This window comes from Macrobrachium nipponense, chromosome 26 (assembly GCF_015104395.2).
Source record: "Macrobrachium nipponense isolate FS-2020 chromosome 26, ASM1510439v2, whole genome shotgun sequence".
Classification (NCBI taxonomy): Eukaryota; Metazoa; Arthropoda; class Malacostraca; order Decapoda; family Palaemonidae; genus Macrobrachium; species Macrobrachium nipponense.
The window spans coordinates 72,813,896-72,836,086 of record NC_087215.1 but is presented as its reverse complement, the minus strand read 5'-3'; the positions used below and the strand labels follow the sequence as shown (position 1 = coordinate 72,836,086).

General features: G+C 34.9%; 3 protein-coding genes across 3 annotated transcripts in view; 2 read left to right on the top strand and 1 right to left on the bottom strand.

Annotated features, from left to right (window-relative positions):
• Nucleotides 1–491: 491 nt before the first annotated feature.
• Nucleotides 492–6,927, bottom strand: LOC135199729 (uncharacterized). The gene is made up of 8 exons (XM_064227883.1): nucleotides 6,882–6,927; nucleotides 4,949–5,063; nucleotides 4,732–4,849; nucleotides 3,600–3,743; nucleotides 3,158–3,358; nucleotides 2,693–2,854; nucleotides 1,926–2,099; nucleotides 492–752 (listed from the first exon to the last, which is right to left on the bottom strand). Exons 1-8 carry the CDS (start codon nucleotides 6,925–6,927, stop codon nucleotides 492–494), a joined length of 1,221 nt encoding a protein of 406 aa, XP_064083953.1.
• Nucleotides 6,928–10,443: 3,516 nt separating this feature from the next.
• Nucleotides 10,444–11,619, top strand: LOC135199874 (spidroin-2-like). Its single transcript, XM_064228009.1, has 2 exons — nucleotides 10,444–10,481; nucleotides 10,644–11,619. The coding sequence occupies exons 1-2, from the start codon at nucleotides 10,470–10,472 to the stop codon at nucleotides 11,307–11,309; spliced, it is 678 nt and encodes a 225-aa protein (XP_064084079.1). The 5' UTR covers nucleotides 10,444–10,469; the 3' UTR covers nucleotides 11,310–11,619.
• A 10,101-nt stretch (nucleotides 11,620–21,720) lies between these two features.
• Nucleotides 21,721–22,191, top strand: part of LOC135200417 (cuticle protein CP1499-like) — a 1,452-nt gene continuing 981 nt past the window's right edge. Inside the window, exon 1 of the mRNA XM_064229047.1 lies at nucleotides 21,721–21,773. Within this exon, the coding sequence (XP_064085117.1) occupies nucleotides 21,762–21,773 (12 nt within the window). The 5' untranslated portion in view covers nucleotides 21,721–21,761. The remainder of the gene's footprint in view (nucleotides 21,774–22,191) is intronic.

Below are 22,191 nucleotides of genomic sequence, written 5' to 3'. Positions count from 1 at the left end.
ACAAAGAAATTTATTTCTTGACAAAGAAATTATTTTCTGGACAAAGAAGTGTTTCATGACAAAGAAACTAAAATCTTGACAGAGAAATGAAAACCTTGACAATTTTTTTCCTTGATAAATAAATTGATTTCTTGACAAAAAATAATTATAGTAACTGCAAAGTCTGCTGCCTTTGAAAATTTTATACAACAGTCCTGCTGCGGGTTGCAATCTTCATGCAATTCCTTATGCTTTTATTATTATTATTATTATTATTATTATTATTATTATTATTATTATTATTATTATTATTATTATTATTATTATTATTATTATTATTATTATAAGCCCAAGAACCCTCACAAAACAGAATACCCACACGTGCAATAAGCGAGAGAAAGAGGAAGTTGAAAAGAGATGTCATAGAAACAAAACTTGACAGGAATCATGAAAATACCAGAAAAACATCTGACAACCATGGAAAGAAATTATCGGTCCTCAGACGTCCCCTTTCAGCAACATCCGGCAGAAGAAGAATTCTTGCTGTCTAGTAAACAAACAGGGCCAAGGTCGGGAACGTGAGGTATGGCGTTCCTCAGGTCACTGACCGAGCAGCAGTAAGTATACCCGTGACCCAGGTCAGCGACGTTGAAGGTGATCCAAGAGACATCTGGGCAGATGTCCTTGCAGAGCAGGGCAGGGATGGATGTCAGGTGAGGGTTGTTGATGCCCACGATGGCAATGGCCCTGTTGGTGGCTTCTTCGTGAATGACCTTGCAAGAGAAATGGAGTTGATAGGGATTTTATTGATAAGGGTTTTGGCTAAACATCTTGTTCGTTATTCAAGGTGGCTTTGAGCAAAAGCTTAGTTTAAGTAAAGCCTCGGTAAACTATCATTAACTTCCTATGAGTTTTTTCAGTCATTTTGATGAATCCAGCTCACCATTAGTTCAGGTTACATCCAAATTTCATTCTCACGTTTTTTGAGTTAAAAGCATATAGCCACAGTTACAAATATTTTTGGCAGAGCGGTGACTTTCGTCATATCTACCCGAACAGCGCACTAAAGAGTGTTAAGGGTAGAGTTGAAAACCCTGCCTTCAAAAAGTGTAAACAAATAAACAGGGATTTAGTGAACATTCATATAACACCTAGTTGTTTGATGCAACTGGTAATCGGTTATAATGAGGCCCAAAAGTCATTGTGTCAACCTCAAAGCCAGAAGAAACCTAAAACCGAATTTTACTCGGTGCCTCTAGGCGTACTCTAATTTTTTTTTTCAGTTTTTTTAGTTGTAAAGGTCAGTGGAACTGGCAACCAAATATCCCTGTGAGGGTGGAAGGTCATAGGAGTTATAAAAAATGTCTGATCCCACACACCTTCCTAGACAGACCAAACAGTTCTTCTCCTGTCAGACCTTCTGTCCTCTGTTTAGAAAACGGAAACTTGCAAGTGGTCGGAATGGTATACTAAAATGTTTTACACTTTTCCAGTGTACTAAACTTTGCATACCTAAAACTATCCCTATACATGAATCAACACTCGATCTGTAATATGAGACACTGGCAGAAACGTATTTGCAGATGAGCATAAAAATTCCACTTCTTTCGTCTCAGTAATTTCTGATTGCCATTTATCATTGCAAATCACGTCACCAAATTGTAACTGCTTTTTAATTTAACAAGAATCGAGGCCGCACTCCAGATGCCTTTCTGTTTTAGCTTAATGTTCAAATACGCGTGCATGTAATACAGGATTATCTTTATATAAGTATCATTTATTTGACATTTTCTCCTATGCTTTCTTTCATCCACGTATGGTCATCCCGTTCTGGGGAAGAACAGAATTAATTCATGAACTAGTAAATGGCATCAACCGGCTGCAAGCACTCCACTTGCGTTAGGCTGATTCTAGTCTATGAGGGACTCAGTATGGCGGAAGCTTACCTTCCAGGTGAGAGCTGGCGCCGGCACAACTTTTTCCTTCGAGGAGAGGCCTAAGTAAACCTCAACGGGGTTGCCGTTAACATCGTCCAACTCCAGAGTTCCCCAACTTCCGCTGTAAATCGTAAGATCTGCGCCAAGTTGGCTCGCCAAGTCCCTCGTCGCGAACTCAAGATACTGCCAAGACAGATGACTGAGGATCTTGGAAATGAGTTGTCAGGATGGCTTTACTCTCAAGATGCCAAAGAAATGGGTGGTGAAGATTTTCAACATGGGCATCTGAACAGTGCTTGCAATAATTTCATTGTCCTATTTCCAGGAAATCAACTGAGGAGATATTTCCCTGTTATCATTATTGACAAATTAGTGCTCATTGTATTTGGGCTTACCATCCAGTCGTCATTGTTAAAGGTGTGACACTAAACAAGGTAGTAGGACTTACTTTATAGTTGATGCTCTTATTGGCCTGCCACCACGTAGACTGGAATATATTGCCAGGTGGCCACCGAGGACAAAACTGCTTGCTTTCCAGTTTCCATAGCTGAGGAGATCCCATCAAGGATTGTGGGCCTTCCTTTCCACTTGCCAATATTGAAGACCTGTCACTAAGTTGACTGAAACTTACCAACCTGTCACCATCACTAGAGGGCTGCCGCTGAGTATAGTTAAACTTCTTGGTTTCTATAGCATTAGGTTTGTGCTAAGATTACTGAATCTTATTCACTACCTACCACTGATGAAGGTCAGCTCTTGAGGAGGTTGATGCTTACCTTCCAGTTGCCATTGTTGAATGCTTGCCACTGAGGGACGGCATTAATGTAGTAGTACGTGGCATCTTGTTCTGCCTCTGTTACGAAATCGGCATCCGGGGCCATGTGGCCCTTTGCAAAGTAGTATTGCTTGTGGTAGTCGATGACGGTGTTTGCCAGGTCCTTTGGATTAAGTATTCCATTTATACATAATGTGATTCAAGTGAGCCATTATACATTCAGCCATTACCAGACAGTCTATTAATTTTTTAGGCTAAAACCTTAACATCTTTAGATTTGCTTGTACGATTCCAATGTTTCAGTACTAGTAACTCGATATTTCTGCTGTAACTACAGAGGCAAGGGCAAATATAAATTTCTTTTTTAAAGACATCAGTGTAAGATAATATTTTTTATGGCAAATACTCTTCAGAATTTGTTAAACAGTTAGGTCGATGGCTAGAAGGACAATCGTAATCCACTAACATTACTATCTAGAATATCCTCCATGAGGCGTTTTTGCTCCTTCACCGAATAGGATTTGCTTATTGAGATGTTAAAGAATCCTTTAGCCGCCTTGAAAGGAGGGCGCTTGGGGTCGACATCCTTCGCAGCGATGCTCCTCCCATGAAGGATATGCTTGGAATAGAGGTTGGTTTCCAGGCGCTCATCGTAGCAAATGTCAATCTATAAGATCAGTTGCGTAATTAAACTCCTTGATTTGTTGATTAATGTCAGGTATCTTCACACTTTTTGGATGCGCTTGTCACTACAAAGCCTTAAATCTAAATTCAAGAAATATGAAGTAATTCTGACCAGGATTCGAACCTACATTCAGAGTATCAGAATGAAAGAGCGACATTTGCCAATCAAAATTAAGTAAATAAATCTTCCGTCAATGTAGTATTGGAAGAACAAAAGAACCCACCACTTTGTAGAAGCGATTAAAGTTGGCGATTTCGAACCCAATGATCTCCAAGACACCCGTCCCTCCTTCTCCACATTTTCCAGCGTCTTTCTTGATCGATTCCTTTGCCTTCTTGGTGCAGGTGAGATCCTTTAGAGCCAAATGCTGCAGGAGGCCAAACATAGAAAATCTCAACTATAGTCCTCTTTTTTGAAGGGGGGGTTGTGAGCTGATGGTAAATATCCCTAACTGATATAGTTGCAGCTAGTCACGGTCGGCTGTCCGTACTGCTCAGTCATCACCGTAGGGTACAATATCGGCTTCAGACATTTATACTCAGTTTGTAATAAAACTTATAGAATTAAGAAGCAAACTAATAGAGATTAAATTTTTCGTTGGCTGAATTGGTTAATATTATTAGACCTTACAGCTACTTGCAGATTTTAGGGACAGAAGATAGAACATTTTACAATAGAGGTGTGGGAGTAAATAATTTCTGCCCTAGCAATTCAGGGTAAGGTTAGGGTAAGTAAAGTCAGGTTAGTTAAGTTTTACCCACCATTACCAGGGTTACGAACTTATGTCCGTTAGGCTAGGTTAGATTAGGTTAAGCCAAAGTAGGTCAGGGTAAGAAAAGTTTGGTTATTTCAGTTTTATTCACAGTTACTAATGGTTCTGAACTTATGCTAGTTAGGTCAGGGTAAGCCAGATTAGGTTAGGGGAAGTAAAGTTAGGTTAGTTATGTTTTATTCACAGTTACCAAGGGTTCTGAACATATGCTAGTATAGGTTGGGTTAGCTTAGCTTAGGTTAGGTTAGGGTAACTTAAGTTATGTTAGTTCAGTTATATTTACTGGGACTAGGGGTACGAAAAGACCCTGGGTAACTTTACAGGACCAACAAGACTGGAATCCACAAGGCCTTACCTTTTTGTCCACTTTAATACCCAGACCAGAGTAGGTCAGGCTAAGAAAAGTTGGGTTATTTCTGTTTTATTCATAGTTACTAATGGTTCTGAACATATGCTTGTAAAGGTTAGGTTAGGTTAGGGTAAGTTATGTTAGTTCAGTTTTATTTACTGGGACTAAGGGTACGAAAAGACCCTGGGTTGTGACTTCATGGGACCAACAAGATTGGAATCTACAAGGCCTTACCTTTTTGTTGACTCTAATATCCTGACCACCGGAGCACTTTGCTTGCACAACTTCCTTCCCAAGTCCAGCTATATTGCTACCAGGACACGCCAGGGTAATTGCACCGTTTTTGGGTACTCTGAATCAAGTATAGTGTGTTGTATAAATTTCATATAAAGTCAAATACAATTATCAGATATAATTCAGGAGCAGTGTTATTGACATTAGTAATGCTCACCTGACAATTCTTTTGCCTTCTTCCATTACTGGCAGTAGTATTCTGAAGGAGGCATCCATTATAAGTGGAGGTTTTTGGGGATAGTCTTCATCTTTGTCCCACACGCAGTCTTCGCCTGAAATGGTTAACCAAAGGAAAACTTTGATATTAGTTAATATTTCAATATAGCAACAAACATTTTGATACAAGAAACAGAGGCAAAAATAAATACAGATAACAAGAAGAATCCATTTAATAATAAGTAAATAATGGATTACCAAGAAAACATAAGCGCATTGATCTGTTTACCCCCAAGGAAGATCATTCAATAGTTTTACAGAAAATGAAACGAAGGCTCACTGGCAGTGAACCTCTTCTAAGTGAGCTTAATATCAGATGGCTACCTTGTGGTAAAGTTTTAAAGGGAATTAGAAGGCTGATGTGGACCTCTGAACTTGAAGGAACCAAACGAGACGAGAACGGGAAAGTGCGCCATCCACGAAACTCCAACAGAAAGAGGATGTTGGCACTGCTGGACGAGTGGCACTGAAGTGTCATATCCTGTTGGCACAGCGGCTATCTCAGAACAGTATGACCCCTATTTGAAGGTGGAGATACTAGTTCTCCAGTGCATTCTGCTTTCTCGATGGTTATTTTTCGTTTATGAGACTTGACAATAAGCAATTCGTATTTTGCCATTCGTATTGAGCCAGGAACATGTATTGCTGATTTTACAAATTAATATTCAACTTTTAACTCTTTCATTTGCAAAATCAAAAGCATTTCACTTAACTTAGATGACAATGATGTAATGACTATAATTGTTATGAGGCTATTTTTTGACAAATTCGTTTTAAGAGAGCTAGAAATATTAAATCTCTACCAGAGAGGGAAATTAACGTAGTGTCCAAGAGAATTTAAGCAGTAACCCACTAAATATTGTTTTCTTTGATAACGTAATATGGTATCAAAGAAAATGATATTTAGTGGGCTACTCTTAGAGGTGCCACACACACACACATACACTTGTCGTACTTAAGCCCTATCCCAAAAGTGTACGCTGAAAAGCTGAAAGGTACCGTCATTTGGTACCACAACCATTTTCAAAGGGGAAAGTTTGGTAACTTAGACTAAGATAAAAGAAAATATCTCTTAATAACTTGAGATTAAGATCATTCAAAATAGAATAAGGATTCATATCCTCATCCTGCATGTGCATAAAGCTAGTCGATTCTACCTTCTTGTATATACACCCATGAGATATATTACAGACAAACAGAAATACAAACCAACAGAAAACCCGCAGGCTACAGGCAGCGAAGAACTTTTACCCAACACTGCAGGAAAAGGTAATTACCCACAACAATTACAGATCTATCTTCTGTGAAACTTTACTGAAAACAAAAGATTAGGACGTAACTTTAAGAAAACCTGAAATACCCTAACAATAGAAAATTGGGTATGGGAATACATAAGACTAACCTTGAAAGTGAGTAATTTTTGTGAAGCAATAACATGAAACTACCTCAGTAACAAGAAAAGTTGAAGGGTGGGAGCTTAAATAAAATAGAAATTGTGTGTTGATATTCATTAAAAAAGAAAATAAATAAGTTTAGTGAGGTCACCTTCACTTTTTGGAGTTTTTATTGAAAAAGGGGGTAATGTTCAATGATTATAATTAACATATTTGTGAAATCTTAAAAGAAAACTGAAACTAAAGACGATTAAGACAGTAGGTAAGAAACTAATTCCGTGTCAGTTTTAATAATGGACTAACAATTCGGAAGAGAAAAGCCATTAAGTAAAACTTATAAAGTTAAACTCATAGCAGCTCTCCACCTGACTCGAGCAGTGAAGTGTGCCTGTTACCTATGTATAGTGAATAATTCGTTTGCTAAGTGAGAGCTGAGGAACCAGAAACTATCCACTGATTCAGAACTAGATATATCATTACCCTGGGCAGTGGCCAACACGGCCAAAAGAATAAGATGGTTCCACATAGCGCCAATGCTTACCGACAACCTTCGATACTTTCAGAGGCAGTAAAGACTTATATAGGCCAAGCCCAGTCGTCTGTATTTTGTCACAGGTGTTCCTATAAGGTCCAACAGTATACAGGTGTTCCTGTAGAATGTATAGGGTGTACCGTACGCATTCAAAATACACTGAATGTTTTCTGTTTACTGGTCGTTATTATTCAATCAGTTCTCTTGTGGATATGATTATGGTTTATTTACAAATTCTTAAAAGCTTATTGATGTTGTTTCTCATTGATGTTGTTTATTAATAGTTGTGTTTACCATCTAATTATCTCATAGTCTGTAGACTTGTAAACAATACTGAATTGTGAATATAAGTTTTCCAAGTCCATGAATGATGAAAGTCGGAATTTTTCCAATGTTTTCAGTGCGCCAATGTTCCTGCAAATAGCAAATGGCGGATATATTCACACATCTAAAGAGATTATATTGGATAGTTGACTGATTTTAACATTTATAAAGTTTAAAACTTGACTGTCAATAACAAGGTCACCAAATCTTGAGAAAATGTTAATTCTTTGTATTTTTTTATCCGCTCCTGCTTTCTTCACCAACCCTCATTTTCCCACAGGTCCTAAACCCCGGGTGGGGGCGGGGAAGGTAGGGAATCGGGAGGGCAGGGTAGACATGACACATCCACCCTCCCCCTGCAAACCTGTTTGTCCGACCCTGGGTACGGTGGGTTATGTAGGGAATCATGAGGTTAGGGAGACATGGTGGGCAGCGCCGGTTTCCAGTACAGCGTAGCGCGCGCCATGAAGCTCATTTAATATAATTATCCAACAGGCAAAATGAAATTACTCTCCATTTCCTAAAGTATTATAAAAAAAGAAGTCATTAGGTGATATGAGGACTCTGAAACCGATATATCACAGGAAGTTATGATATAGTGTCCAAGGTCGGGAGGGTTATAACAATGGCGTCGGGCTGTTATATAACAACTTGATAAAGAAAAAAAAACTACAATCTTTTAAGTTTTTTTTTTTTTTTTTAATAGCGGCTCCAATAACGAACGTACATAAATCAGATGTGTTTCGATGTGTTTATTGTATTTTTTTCCATGATGTATGTAAGCTCATACGTTTCTTCTCTCTCTCTCTCTTCTCTCTCTCTCTCTCTCTCTCTCTCTCTCTCTTCCGTAAGTTTTAGCATAACGTTCGTTTAACATATTTATATAGGTTCTTCTCCTTATTAAATAACTTGTTTTCATTCTTACGTTAGATCTAGTAATATATATATATATATATATATATATATATATATATATATATATATATATATATATATATATATATATATATATAATATATATAATATATATATATATATGATATATATATATGTATATATATATATATATATATATATATATATATATATATATATATATTATATATATATATATATATATATATATATATATATATATATAAACATGCACGCATACATACTATACAGGAAGAAAAATTTATACCCCAGGTAACAGGTTAACAGCAGGTTGAATTAACTACGTCATTTAAAACGAAGGATAAAAAAAAAGAAAATAGTGACTCACACCATGACTAGAGAGCTATTTGCGACGATAATTTCGACATCCGTCATTAGACACATTAATCGAAGACGCTTAAAATGTCACAAATTTGGCTTAAACGGTTCCAATCATGACACGACACTTTTTGGTTTCATTTGAAAGAAGTAACAGGAAATAATTTATTATTATTATTATTATTATTATTATTATTATTATTATTATTATTATTATTATTATTATTATTATTATTATTATTCAGAACATGAACCTTATTCATATGGAACAAGCCCACCACAGGGGTCACTGACTTGAAATTCAAGCTTCCAAAAAATATTATGGAGTTCACTTATAAGAAGTAACAGAAGGTAATAGGCAATACAGAAGGAAGAGATCTAGTATAAGAAAATAAAAATAAATAAATAAATTCACCAAATTAATAAATGAATCGGAAATTCCTGGGTTTCGGCTGAAACGGAATTTTGAAGCGCTGGTGTCAAGTCCTTGTGAAAGTTGCTACTCGATACTCGTTCCCGGAAAAGTGACATGAGGTTTTCTGGAAACCGAAGAGAGTTTTCCCCATTTGTGTCTGTGGTGCTTTGATTTTATGTATGTATATGTATATATACATATATATACATATATGTGTGTATGCATTAAGCTACAAATGTCCTTTAATATCCAATTCACTCTACCTCGGAATTGATATATTTTCACGTACGTATGTTAGCCGAAGGAGAATTTTTTTTTTAGTTGATCATAATTTCGTCCTCCCGTGGATTCGAACCAGCGCACAGACAGAGGAGAAATCAGGACTTCAGCGGTCTCTTTACCGACTTCACTTGTTGGCCGAGTCGGTAAAGACGTCACTGAAGTCCTGATTTCTCTTCTGTGCACTGATTCGAATCCACGAGATGACGAAATTATTATATACTAAAAAATTCCCCTACCGTTCACATATATGAAAATATATTAATTTCGATGTAGAGCGAATTGGATATCAAAGGACATTTGTAGCTTAATGCATGTATTATATGAATCTTGGTGAGGTGTGAAAAATTCATATATGTATAAAATGTAAGTTAATATCCTCTTTAAACCTTATTTTGCAAGATATATTACTGAAATCACTTATGAATATCTTCTTTCTTTCAAATTTTTCAGTGAACATAAAAAAATTAGTATTTTACCGTCACATCGCGAAATGTACCAGATAATCAAAATTATCATTAAACCATTAAGGAAAAAAAATGCTTCTAATTCAATAAACGAAAAGCACGTAGTCTTCAAAACGCAAGTGTGTTTTTGGCTTCGTAATCCGATTGTTCCTCCCAGAAAAACAATTAAGCTTGAAGCTGGATAGCTGCCTGTCACGTCTCCTTAAACGCCAGCATATACCGCAGGATTGCCTTGGACAGAGAGAGAGAGAGAGAGAGAGAGAGAGAGAGAGAGAGAGAGAGAGACGGCGGCGTAGGAGAAACAGACAGGTAGAGAGAGACACTGTGAGAGAGACAGAGTGAGACTGAGAGAGAGACAGAGGGACATTAGAGAGAGAGAGAACGGCGGCTTAGGAGAAAGAAGCTGTTAGAGAGACAGGCACAGACAGCTAGAGAGAGAGAGACAGAGACAGAGTGAGAGACTGAGAGAGAGACAGAGAGAGACAGAGGGAGAGACACAGATAGATATACAGAGAGAGAGAGAGAGAGGAGGAGAGAGAGAGAGAGAGAGGGCGTGTACTCCGGAAGGTGAGTAATCAAAAGAATATTTCAGTATTGTTTCTCAGTTCATCCGATCAGCCTTTTTAAGGCTATTCAAGCTCTGCTATTGAGAGCTACTACTTACGACCTTTGATTGTCACGTAATGATACGTACCGTAACGGTACACAAGGCAGGAAAGTACAGTATAAAAAGACCGGTAGTAAAGCCTTAGCCATCTCAGTATAGTCCGATCTACCTTTGGTCCACCAGAGGTATCATGAGGTCCTTGGTAATGGCAGAGAAATGGGGGCTATACCTTATCTTAACTCTCTCTCTCTCTCTCTCTCTCTCTCTCTCTCTCTCTCTCTCTCTCTGTAAGATTATTTTACTTAGTAAGATGACCCATTGAAACTTCGTAAACTGAATCTCAATCCCTTTGTCCTCTGTACAGATTGTCTTAGCAGTGATCGGCGCATGCGCAGCGAACGCCCTCCAGGCCTACAACGACAACCATGCTTCGGGCCCTCTTGACACTCGAGCCCTAGCAGCAGCTAATGCTGCTTTTGCAGCCGCCTACGAAAAGCAGCTCGCCCTGGTCTCTGGAGGAGGAGGAGGAGGAGGAGGAGAGGGAGGAGGGTTCCATCATGCCCCTAATCGCGGAGGTCTTGGGTATGGCGGCATATCCCACGTCCCAGGCGCTGACACTCCAGCCGTAGCTGCTGCCAAGGCTCAGTTTTTCAGTCTCTATAACCAGCAGGCGGCCCTGGCAGCAGCTGCCCCTGATGATAACCATTCTGGAGGTTATGCCCCTAAACCAGGGGCCTACTACAACACTGGGGGCCATGACACCGGAGCCTACAACCCAGGAGACTACAACACCGGTGCATACAATCCTGCCATTCACGGAGGTGGTCAGTACAGACCAGAGCATCAATTCGGCTCTCAGCACCTTCCCTCCACAGGTCACTATGGCGGTGCCCACCATGGAGCCGCCCTTCGTGGTGTTGTTGGAGACACTCCCGAAGTAGCAGCTGCCAAGGCCCAGTTCTTCAGAGCCTTCGAGAAGCAAGCTGCTGCTGCTGCTGCAGCTGCAAGTCCAGACGATAAATATCACTGAGATTTCTGTCAAGGGTCAACAAAGATGGCTGTCACCAGGATCCAGAATTACTGACTATTTTCAGATCTCTTAAATTAGGTGACATTTGTTCGCTGAATATTCCTTAGTTAATCTGTCATTGATTTGTGAATAAATACAGTTCTAAATACTGAAGAAGAAAATCACCTAGACTTACCTTCTGAAAAGCATATTTGAATACTAACAATATATTCAACCAAAAGAAACACCAATGTGGCCTTCATTTTTTTCAAAGAAATTTGCTTTGTGAATTACAAATATACCTGGATACTTGGCAATCACGAGAAAATAAAGAAAGATTATTCTCTATTCTTCTTCTTTAATTCCAATTCATACTCTCATCGCTGTTATACGACTGAAGTCTTTCTTAAAACTGACAGTTTAAGCTGAAATTTTAAGGAAAAATGAATACTTACAGAACGTAATACGCTGATATTCCAAATTTGGTTCGTTTCTGGAAGTTAACTATGGTACTAATTCTCGTGAATTACTAATAAAATCTTCGAGCATCCATAAACAGGAAATCTTCATTAGTATCCTTATATTATTCTTAATAAAAATACATGAAGTGTCTTATTATTAGTGATGCAATAACTTGGGAAAGCCGATGCGTTTAGACGCCGAAACATCTTGGGGGAAAAACCGTTTATTCCCTCTCTCTCTCTTTCTCTCTCCCTCTCAATTTAGATCTATATGTATGGATATATATATAATATATATATATATATATATATATATATATATATATCTATATGTATATATAGATATATATACATATATATATATATATAATATAAATATATAATATATATTATATTAGAGAGAGAGACGAGAAGAGACGAGAGAGGAGAGAGAGAGAGAGAGAGAGAGAGAGAGAGAGAGAACTTGCCCACACGAAACAACAATCGTTGAATAATTTTGGATACTGTTGGAGCGTATCCACATACCAATTGGAGTGTGAATGAGGTTTCTGGGAGAATTCCAGGCAGCCTTCGAGTACTCAGATTCTCCAGAAGGCTTCCAGACTCACAAAACAGAAAATGGACCATAAATGGTCATAAGCAAACCGTGCGTGAAAGATTACAGCTTGATATTATGGTTTAATATTAAACTTTTATATGTGTACGTGAATGATTGGTGGGAATTTTCTTTGATAAGACTTTTCACAGAACCGTCAATCAGATAAAGCAAAAGAATAAAACGCGAACAAACAGTTACATAACCATACACATACGCAAGCAGTATGAATGCGCTTGCGCGTTTGTGTATGTGTGAGTGTAGAAATCATATGTTCGCAAGTCCAATCAACAGTACACACAGAATCTCATAAAAAAAATATATATATATCTATCTATCTATCTATCTATCTATCTATCTATCTATATATATATATATATATATATATATATATATATATATAATATATATATATATATATATATACAGAGAGAGAGAGAGAGAGAGAGAGAGAGCGAGAGAGAGAGAGAGAGAGAGAGAATTCGAGCTGATATAAAAGTACATCGTAACTAGTATGTCAAGAGACCCTATATTTACCCAGCAAACAATTTTACGCTACGCACCTGTCACGTTAACCACAATTTTGTACGTAACTGAATCATTAAATACAATCTGTATGTAACTCTCGCCTACGGACGATGAGAGAGGTAAACAATCCGAAGAAATGGCTATGATTGATATGTACATAGTAAGCTATGTAATATTATTTAGCGTCATTATTTGATCTCTCGGTAGCATCAGAAAGAATTGAAAGTTTAATAGCATTAGATCCTATTTAGTAAAATTGTTCTCAGCATGAATTACTTCACATTGAAGACTTGAAAAGCTTCTATAATACGGTTTCCATGTGCAACTTAGTTTGTTAATACACATGCATTTATGAAAGCACTCACATACGAACATATTTTATTTATATGTAAGTATATATATATAATATATATATATATATATATATATGTATATATATATATATAGTATTTATATATATATATATTATATATGTCTATATATATATATGTATATATTATTATATGTATATATATATATAAATATATATATGTTAATTTATATATATATATATATATATATTAATATATGGTATATATATGTATATATTTATATATGTATTATTTTGGTATATATATTATATATATATATATATATATATATATATATATATATATATTATATATATACATATATGTATATATAGATATATATATATATATATATATATATATATATATATATAATATATATATACATGGTCAAATAAAATCACAATGAATTATTCTTGAAAACGGGTTACACATAAGAGCAGCACAAAGACTTAAAAAAAAACACAAAGTCGTCCAGAATGTAGGAATTTATTCGTATATTCATACATTCCGGTCTTAGGCTTCGACAGTGGCCTAAGGCTTTCACTGAACTCACCTTCACCACCACGCAATTGCACATTACAAGTGATATATATATATATATATATAATAATATATATATATATAATAATATATATATATACATATATATATATATATATATATATATATATAATATATATATATATATACATCTTCCTCTTCTTCAACAAAACTAATCTTACTAAATAAAGAAAAGCCTCTATCCCACATAACATTATCGACATAAATTATTTCGGTCCTAGTAGCTCTGCAAGTTTTGCAGAACCATTTTTCTGCCTTTTAGTTATTTCATTTGGAGCAAATAAACTGTCCCTAATTACTGCATAAGTTGTATGCTTGGCATATCTGAGTTTTCATTCGTTTTTAAGCTCTCAAATATTTCATTGACGTCTCACAGCTAATTCGAATATCTTTTATTTGAAGATTGTGGATATTTCTCTGCTTCTGAGGTTGATGGTTTCTCATGCCCTCTTTTTTTTAATCCTTTTATCTTTGAAACCTTTAAAGACCCTAGGATACAAGACAACAACTAAATATAACTTTTTGTTTATCTAAGTTTCTCCCCTTGTGAGATGTCTATTACCTCGTCGAGGCATCCTGAATGAATACTTATTCCTCACCTCAAAATTTATCTCTCTCTCTCTCTCTCTCTCTCTCTCTCTCTCTCTCTCTCTCTCTCTCTCTCTCTCTCTTCGTGTTAATTTAGGACACGAGAGAGAGACCTTACAGACCTTACCTTACAGTTCGTTCGGGTTGCCCCAGGTCCCTCAGTGTGAGGCGCCTCTAATGTCTACCAGAGAGTTGCTAGTACATCTTCCGGTATATTTTGCATCTTCCAATCTTGGATGGTCTGGGATGCAGTTTAGATATTTGTCGAGCTTATTCTTAAACACATCTACGCTCACTCCTGATATATTCCTCAGATGAGCTGGCAACGCATTGAATAGACGCTGCATTATCGATGCTGGTGCGTAGTGGATTAATGTTCTGTGTGCTTTCCTTATTTTTCCTGGTATAGTTTTGGGCACTATTAATCTACCTCTGCTTGCTCTTTCTGATATTTTTAGTTCCATGATATTTTCTGTTATTCCTTCTATCTGTTTCCATGCTTGAATTATCATGTAGCGTTCTCTTCTCCTTTGTTTCTAGACTATATAATTTTAAGGATTGTAGTCTTTCCCAGTAGTCTAGGTCCTTAACTTCTTCTATTCTAGCTGTAAAGGACCTTTGTACACTCTCTATTTGTGCAATATCCTTTTGATAGTGTGGGTACCATATCATATTGCAATATTCAAGTGGACTACGAACATATGTTTTATAAAGCATAATCATGTGTTCAGCTTTTCTTGTTTTGAAGTGCCGTAACAACATTCCCATTTTTGCTTTACATTTTGCCAACAGAATGGCTATTTGATCATTGCATAACATGTTCCTATTCATCATCACACCAAGGTCTTTAACTGCTTCCTTATTTGTGATTGTCTCATTATTAGGTCCCCTATATGCATATAGCTTTCCTTCTCTGTCTCCATAATTTATTGATTCAAATTTATCAGAGTTAAATACCATCCTATTTACCTCTGCCCAATCATATACTTTGTTAAGGTCTCTTTGTAGAGCGTTCCTATCTTCATCACAAAGTAATTTCTCTACTTATTCTTGTGTCATCAGCGAAACTACTCACTACCGAATCCTTAACATTACTGTCTATGTCTTCATCATAATAAAACAAACAATATTGCAGCTAGCACCGTACCTTGTGGCACACCGGATATTACCTTGGTTTCATCCGATTTCTCATCGTTTGCAATAACTATCTGTTTTCTGTTGTGTAAAAATTCTTTTAACCATCTTCCTACTTTATCTACGATATTGTGTTTTCTAATTTTCTTTGCTAATATATTATGGTCTACTTTGTCAAAAGCTTTTGCAAAGTCTAGATAAACCACATCTGTTTCATTTCCGCTTTTCATATTTTTGAATATGTTCTCACGGTGGACTAACAGTTGGGTTTGTGTACTTTTTCCGGGTACGAAACCGTGTTGTCCTATATTAAACAAATTATTTTTTATTAAATGTTTCATAATATTTTTCTTCATTACCCTTTCATACACTTTCATAATATGTGATGTTAGACTCTCACAGGCCTATAATTACTTGCCTCTAGTCTTGATCCACTTTTGAAAGTAGGGGTGGATATATGCTAATTTTGTTGCTCATCATAATCTTGCCTGTATCTACACTTTGTCTTAATAATATTGCAAGTGGCTTTGCGATAGAATGAACTACTTTCTTTAACAAAATAGCAGGGACTCCATCCGGCCCTGCAGCAGCTCCATTTTTAATTTCATTAATTGCCTGCACAATATCAAGCTTTCATTAATTTCTATGTCAGCTAAATATTCACTATTTTCGTCCCTTACTTCTATATCATTATCTTCATTATCTATTCTAGGGGTGAATTCTCTCTTATATCGTTCTGCCAGTATGTTGCCAATTTCCTTTTTTTCATTCGTTAATCTCCCTTCAATTCTCAGAGGGCCTATTTCTATTCTTCTTTTATTCATCTTCTTCGCATATGAGTATAATAGTTTGGGGTTTTGCTTGATATTTAATAGGGTTTTTTCTTCCAAGTCCCGTTTTTCATTTTCTTTTGATTGTATAATCTTTTGTTCTGCATTTTCTATCTTACTTTTTAGTTCTATAACTTTCCATGCATTTTTTTTCTTTTGCAAGACCTTTTTCCACTTTCTGATTTTCTGGAACAAGATCCTTCTGTCTCTTGGTATGCATGAATGATGTTTACTTTTCTTCTTCGGTATATATTTATCCACATTTTCTCCAATATTTTATATAATATCTCCGTATTTACCCTTATGTCATCACTTACGAAAATGTTATCCCAATCTTTGTTTAATTCTTCATTAATTTCTGACCATTTTATATTTTTACTGTAGAAGTTGTATTTTCCATATTCTTCCCACTTTTTCATTTCTTGCTTATCTCTATTTTCACTTGCTTTGGAATGAACTGTTATCTATGACATTATGATCTGAAATACTCGCATTATAAACTATTATTTCTTTAACATAATTCATCTCGTTCACAAATACTAGGTCTAAAGTATTTTCCTTTCTTGTTGGCAGGTGATTTATTTGTTGAATGTTGTATTCTAGTAGCATATCTAATAGCTTTTCAAATTGCCTCTTATCTTCTGCACTACTATTACTCTCTTTTTTATATGTATAAGTACAACCACAGTCTCCTATTCGTTCTTTCCATTCTACGAAAGGAAAGTTGAAGTCACCAGATAGGAGAAATAGTCCAGGTTTCCTTGTGATTTCTACATATATCATCCAATTTTCAATTATTAAGTCAAACTCTTTAGTATTAGGAGTCTATATATTATATGTTCATCAATTTTTCAGATTCAAATTCTACCGCTATTAGTTCACATTCTGAGTTACTATATTTCTCATATATTTTTCCTCGTTTTTTGTCTTTCCCATATATTGCGGTTCCCCCTTGATTCCTATTTTTTCTATCTGATCTATAAGTTTGGAACCCTTTTATTTGATCATCATTCCCAGAGAGAGAGAGAGAGAGAGAGAGAGAGAGAGAGAGAGAGAGAGTATTATAGATTAATTATTTCATTCTTGATGCGTACCCTTGAAATTATAAAAGCTAATCTCTCTCTCTCTCTCTCTCTCTCTCTCTCTCTCTCTCTCTCTCTCTCTCTCTCTCTCTCTCTCTTTTACCGACAAAGTTTCTTAAATATTCATCAAAATTCAAACTTTTAGCAGAAATTCAATCTAATATACGAGAATAGCTTTCCAAAGCAGAGCTCACGGGACACACATACGCAGTAACACGAAATTGAAACAGTGTTCGAAGCTTCGATCATTTCGAAACACAAAATTGAAACACAATGTTCGAAGCTTCGATCATTTCCAAGCAATTCAAGAAGACGGAACTAATTAGAAGAGAAAGCGCAGGAACTTCATTGTTTTTTCCGAAGGGCGTCACTGGGAGGCGAGGGAAAAGGCCCGGTGGGGCTCCGAAGGGCACGACGGCGCGAGCAAGGTAAACCCTGCGGAGGTGGGCGTGTCAAGAGAGAGAGAGAGAGAGAGAGAGAGAGAGAGAGAGAGAGAGAGAGAGAGAAATTAGTATATCATTTTTCATATGACTTTTGCTTTTCGTAAAAAGAGAGAGAGAGAGACAGACAGACAGACAGAGAGAGAGACAGAGAAATTAGTTTATCATTTTTCATATGACTTTTGCTTTTCGTAGAGAGAGAGAGAGAGAGAGAGAGAAGAGAGAAAAATTACTTTATCACTTTTCATATGACTTTTGCTTTTTGTAAAGAGAGAGAGAAAGATTTAGCTTATCGCTTTTCATATGACTTTTGTTCGTAGTAAAAAGAGCAAGCGAGAGAGAGAGAGAGAGAGAGAGAGAGAGAGAGAGAGAGAGAGAGAGAGAGAGAGAGAGATAAAATATGTCTCAGATACTGAAAATATTAAAAGCTTGAACTTCTGCAATATCAGTTTGTTTGCATATTATATATAATGGAAAACTTAGAAACTAAACCCAGCTCTTTGTTTTATTACAGGGTCGTTTTTAGCAAATTATACAAGATTTTTTTAATCGTCTTTAATGATTTTAATGCAAGCACTCAATCATCCGTATTCAATCCACGAACAATTATAAATGATGAGCACAAGGAAATGACGTCACATCACGATAAAAAAAAATTACAAGCATTTCATTTTTAATTTGTTTTGCTGTAATTCTGTAATCTTCCCGAAGAAGCGTAATCTGAAACCAATTTTAAGACAATTAACCCACCCCAATTAGGTATTTAAAACTGCTCTCTCTCTCTCTCTCTCTCTCTCTCTCTCTCTCTCTCTCTCTCTCTCTCTCCACACGATCAAAAATCAATTTCAAAGTTAAGAATTTCTGACATTTTGTCATCAACAAAATCAGTAAAATCAGTTTTTAGACGAGGAAAGATAAACTCATGTTTTCTTAGGTATTCGTTTTTTTGTTTTATTTCGCAAAGCTTAGAATTGAGTTTGGAAATAAAAGTCTCTTGTTGATAGTAATCCTTTTTGACTAACAATAGTTGTATTGAATTATTGTGACTTTCTAATGAACACCTTAATATTCTTTGTATGCTTGAATTTCACGTCAGTATCCCCTGTGGTGGGCTTGTTTCATATGCATAGGATTCACCTTCTTAATAATAATAATAAAATAATAATAATAATAATAATAATAATAATAATAATAATAATAATAATAATAATAATAATAATAATAACAATAATAATAATAATAATAATAACAATAATAATAATAATAATAATTGTGTAAGTAAATAATTTTATATGGAATACATAGTATATGATTGAAAGGACCTTCAAGGTTGAAATGAACGAATCCATTACATATATATATATATATATATATATATATATATATATATATATAATGTATGGATTCGTTCATTTCAACCTTGAAGGTCCTTTCAATCATATACTATGTATTCCAGATAAAATGGTCTAGTTACACAATTATTACTATTATCAATATTATTATATATATATATATATATATATATATATATATATATGTGTGTGTGTGTGTGTGTGTGTGTGTGTGTGTGTCTATAAAACTAGAATGTGTCCTTGTATATACGTATACTATACAAAATCATAAATATTAACTTACATATTTTAACTATAAAAAAATAATTAAAGCAAAAAAAAGTGGGTTACCTTCATAACAGATATAGATCCTGCAATGGTCTTAACAGATATAGATCCTGCAATGGTCTTGTAGGCATCAGGCATAAAATGCCAGGCTTCGGAATTTTCATCCCACCGGCCCCATGGTTCAAATAGATATTTATTATTCTCTGCAGATTGAAATAATTTCATATATTATGTAATACATATGTTAATTTTTCGTCGGCATTGACACGTTAATGTTGTATGTAACTGCAAGGTTTAATTATTTGTATTCTATTTTTTGTTCACCTTTATTTTATTTGGAAATTTACAATATATTATGTAATTTATAAATCGCCAAATATAATAAAGATTAATATAAAAATAAAATGCAGATAATCAGGTGTTGCAGTCTTATAAGACATCAGGATGTTACTTCAATGGAAACTTAACATTATAAGCTACAACTTAACAAAATGATTTGATTAACTATCAACATTAATTCCTGCAAGGTTAAAATCATAAATTTAACAATCTTATATGTCATCAAGATGTTAATTCCATGAAAAAGTAACATTATCCTCTACAATTTAACCAAGACGATTTTATCAACCGTTAAAATTGATCCCTGCGAGGTTAATATAACAAATTTAACAGCCGCAATGCGTCGATTTAGTTAAACATTAAGAAGGAGTCCTTGTATAATGACCATGAAAGGGAAATTTGGACGCATGCGCAGTGCAGTCAATGCGCAGCGTCAATTCGTAATCTGATGCGCCGAAAATTATTGTTATTTCCGGTAATAATGAAAAATTAGATGATATACGTAACAGTGTTTTTCTGATTCATTCTTTATTGATAGTTTCAACTCCGTCATGTGACTATTATTTCTATTTGCGTTCAGTGATATATTATTATTATTATTATTATTATTATTATTATTATTATTATTATTATTATTATTATTAAAAAGAATGGCAGTTAACTGAGTTCATCTTATAAAGGATTTTCTCTATTTTCTGATAATTCGTCTCTCATAAGTAATTGGCCCATATTCATGGTGTTATTCGGGTAGTTTGAATTTCAAGGTATGGTATTATCAATACTAAAATATATGAAATATAAATATTCTATTCTGTTTGTATTTTAATTATCCGGAGACTACAACGGGAGTGTAGATGATGATCTCCGCTATGAAGCCGTTAGTAGCGGAGATCACCATCTACAATCCCATTGTAGTCTCCGGATATATATTAAAGTATAACCAGAATAAAATATTTATATTCTATATATTTTAATAATGATAATACCAGACCTTGACATTCAAAATACCAGAATAACACCATGAATATAGGCCAATTCCTTTGAGAGTCGAATTATCAGAAAAATAGAGAAAATTCTTAACGAGATAAATTCAGTTAACTCTGCCATTCGTTTTAATAAGACATGTATCCGAGAGGGTCTGCTTCCTGCTTATTATTATTATTATTATTATTATTATTATTATTGTTATTATTACTTATTACTTCCCCTCTTCATTTTATTCCTAGTGCTTGTTACAGTATCCATGATGCTCGTCTCATTTAATATATATATATATATATATATATATATATATATATATATATATATATTATATATATATATACATACATATATAAACATACATACACACATATATATATATATATATATGTATATATATATATATATATATATATATATAAGTATGTATTAAATGTCTGACTTACTTCAGGATCAAATCCCGGTTTCGCAAGTGACAGGTCAGGCCGCCACCAGTTGACCCACACAGGTCATAAGAGAAGTTGGAGCCTAAATACTCCAGTACGTGAGGTTATTCTAGGTCAGGAATATATATATATATATATATATATATATATATATATATATATACATGTGTGTGTGTGTTGTGTGTGTGTGTGTGTATCATCACAAGGCATCCAACACATCACAGTAGTACAGTTATAACCACAAGGACAAAAACAATTACACACACACACACACACATACAAACACATAGCGAAAGTAATAAAGGCAATGAAAACATGAAACAGCAGAATATATATTGCAAAAATATTTCCCTTTTTCCAACCCAGCTTTTTTTTCCTTTCGAGAGAAGGCCCTGACGATGTGGGTGGAGTATAGTAGAGTAGAGGGGCGTGTCTCTCGGTATAAAAGGGCGTGAGGCGTGAAACACTTCACAAAGCAGCTCCCGAATTCCTTCCTTTCAAGATCTACCTACCGCAATGAGGTCCCTGGTGAGGGTGTTTCATTATTGGCTTTTTTTCTCTCTTCTTTTTTTTTGCTTTTGTTTAGTTTTAAATTTTTTTTTATTCTATTTTATTTTTTTTTCGTCTTCTGCGTGTGAAGGTAGTCTATCATAGTGTGATATTTCTGTGTGTAGACCATACAGTGTTTGTTGCCTATATTTTGTATGGAGTTGTACCTGCTTTATATATATATATATCTAGTATCTATATATAATATATCATATATATATATACGTATGTATGTATGTATGTTGTATGTATGTATGTATTTTGTATGTATGTATGTACATATATACTTAGATATTATATATATATATATATATATATATATATATATATATATATATACTATATATAGATATATACGTACATATATAAAGAACATATAATTACATCTTAACTTTTA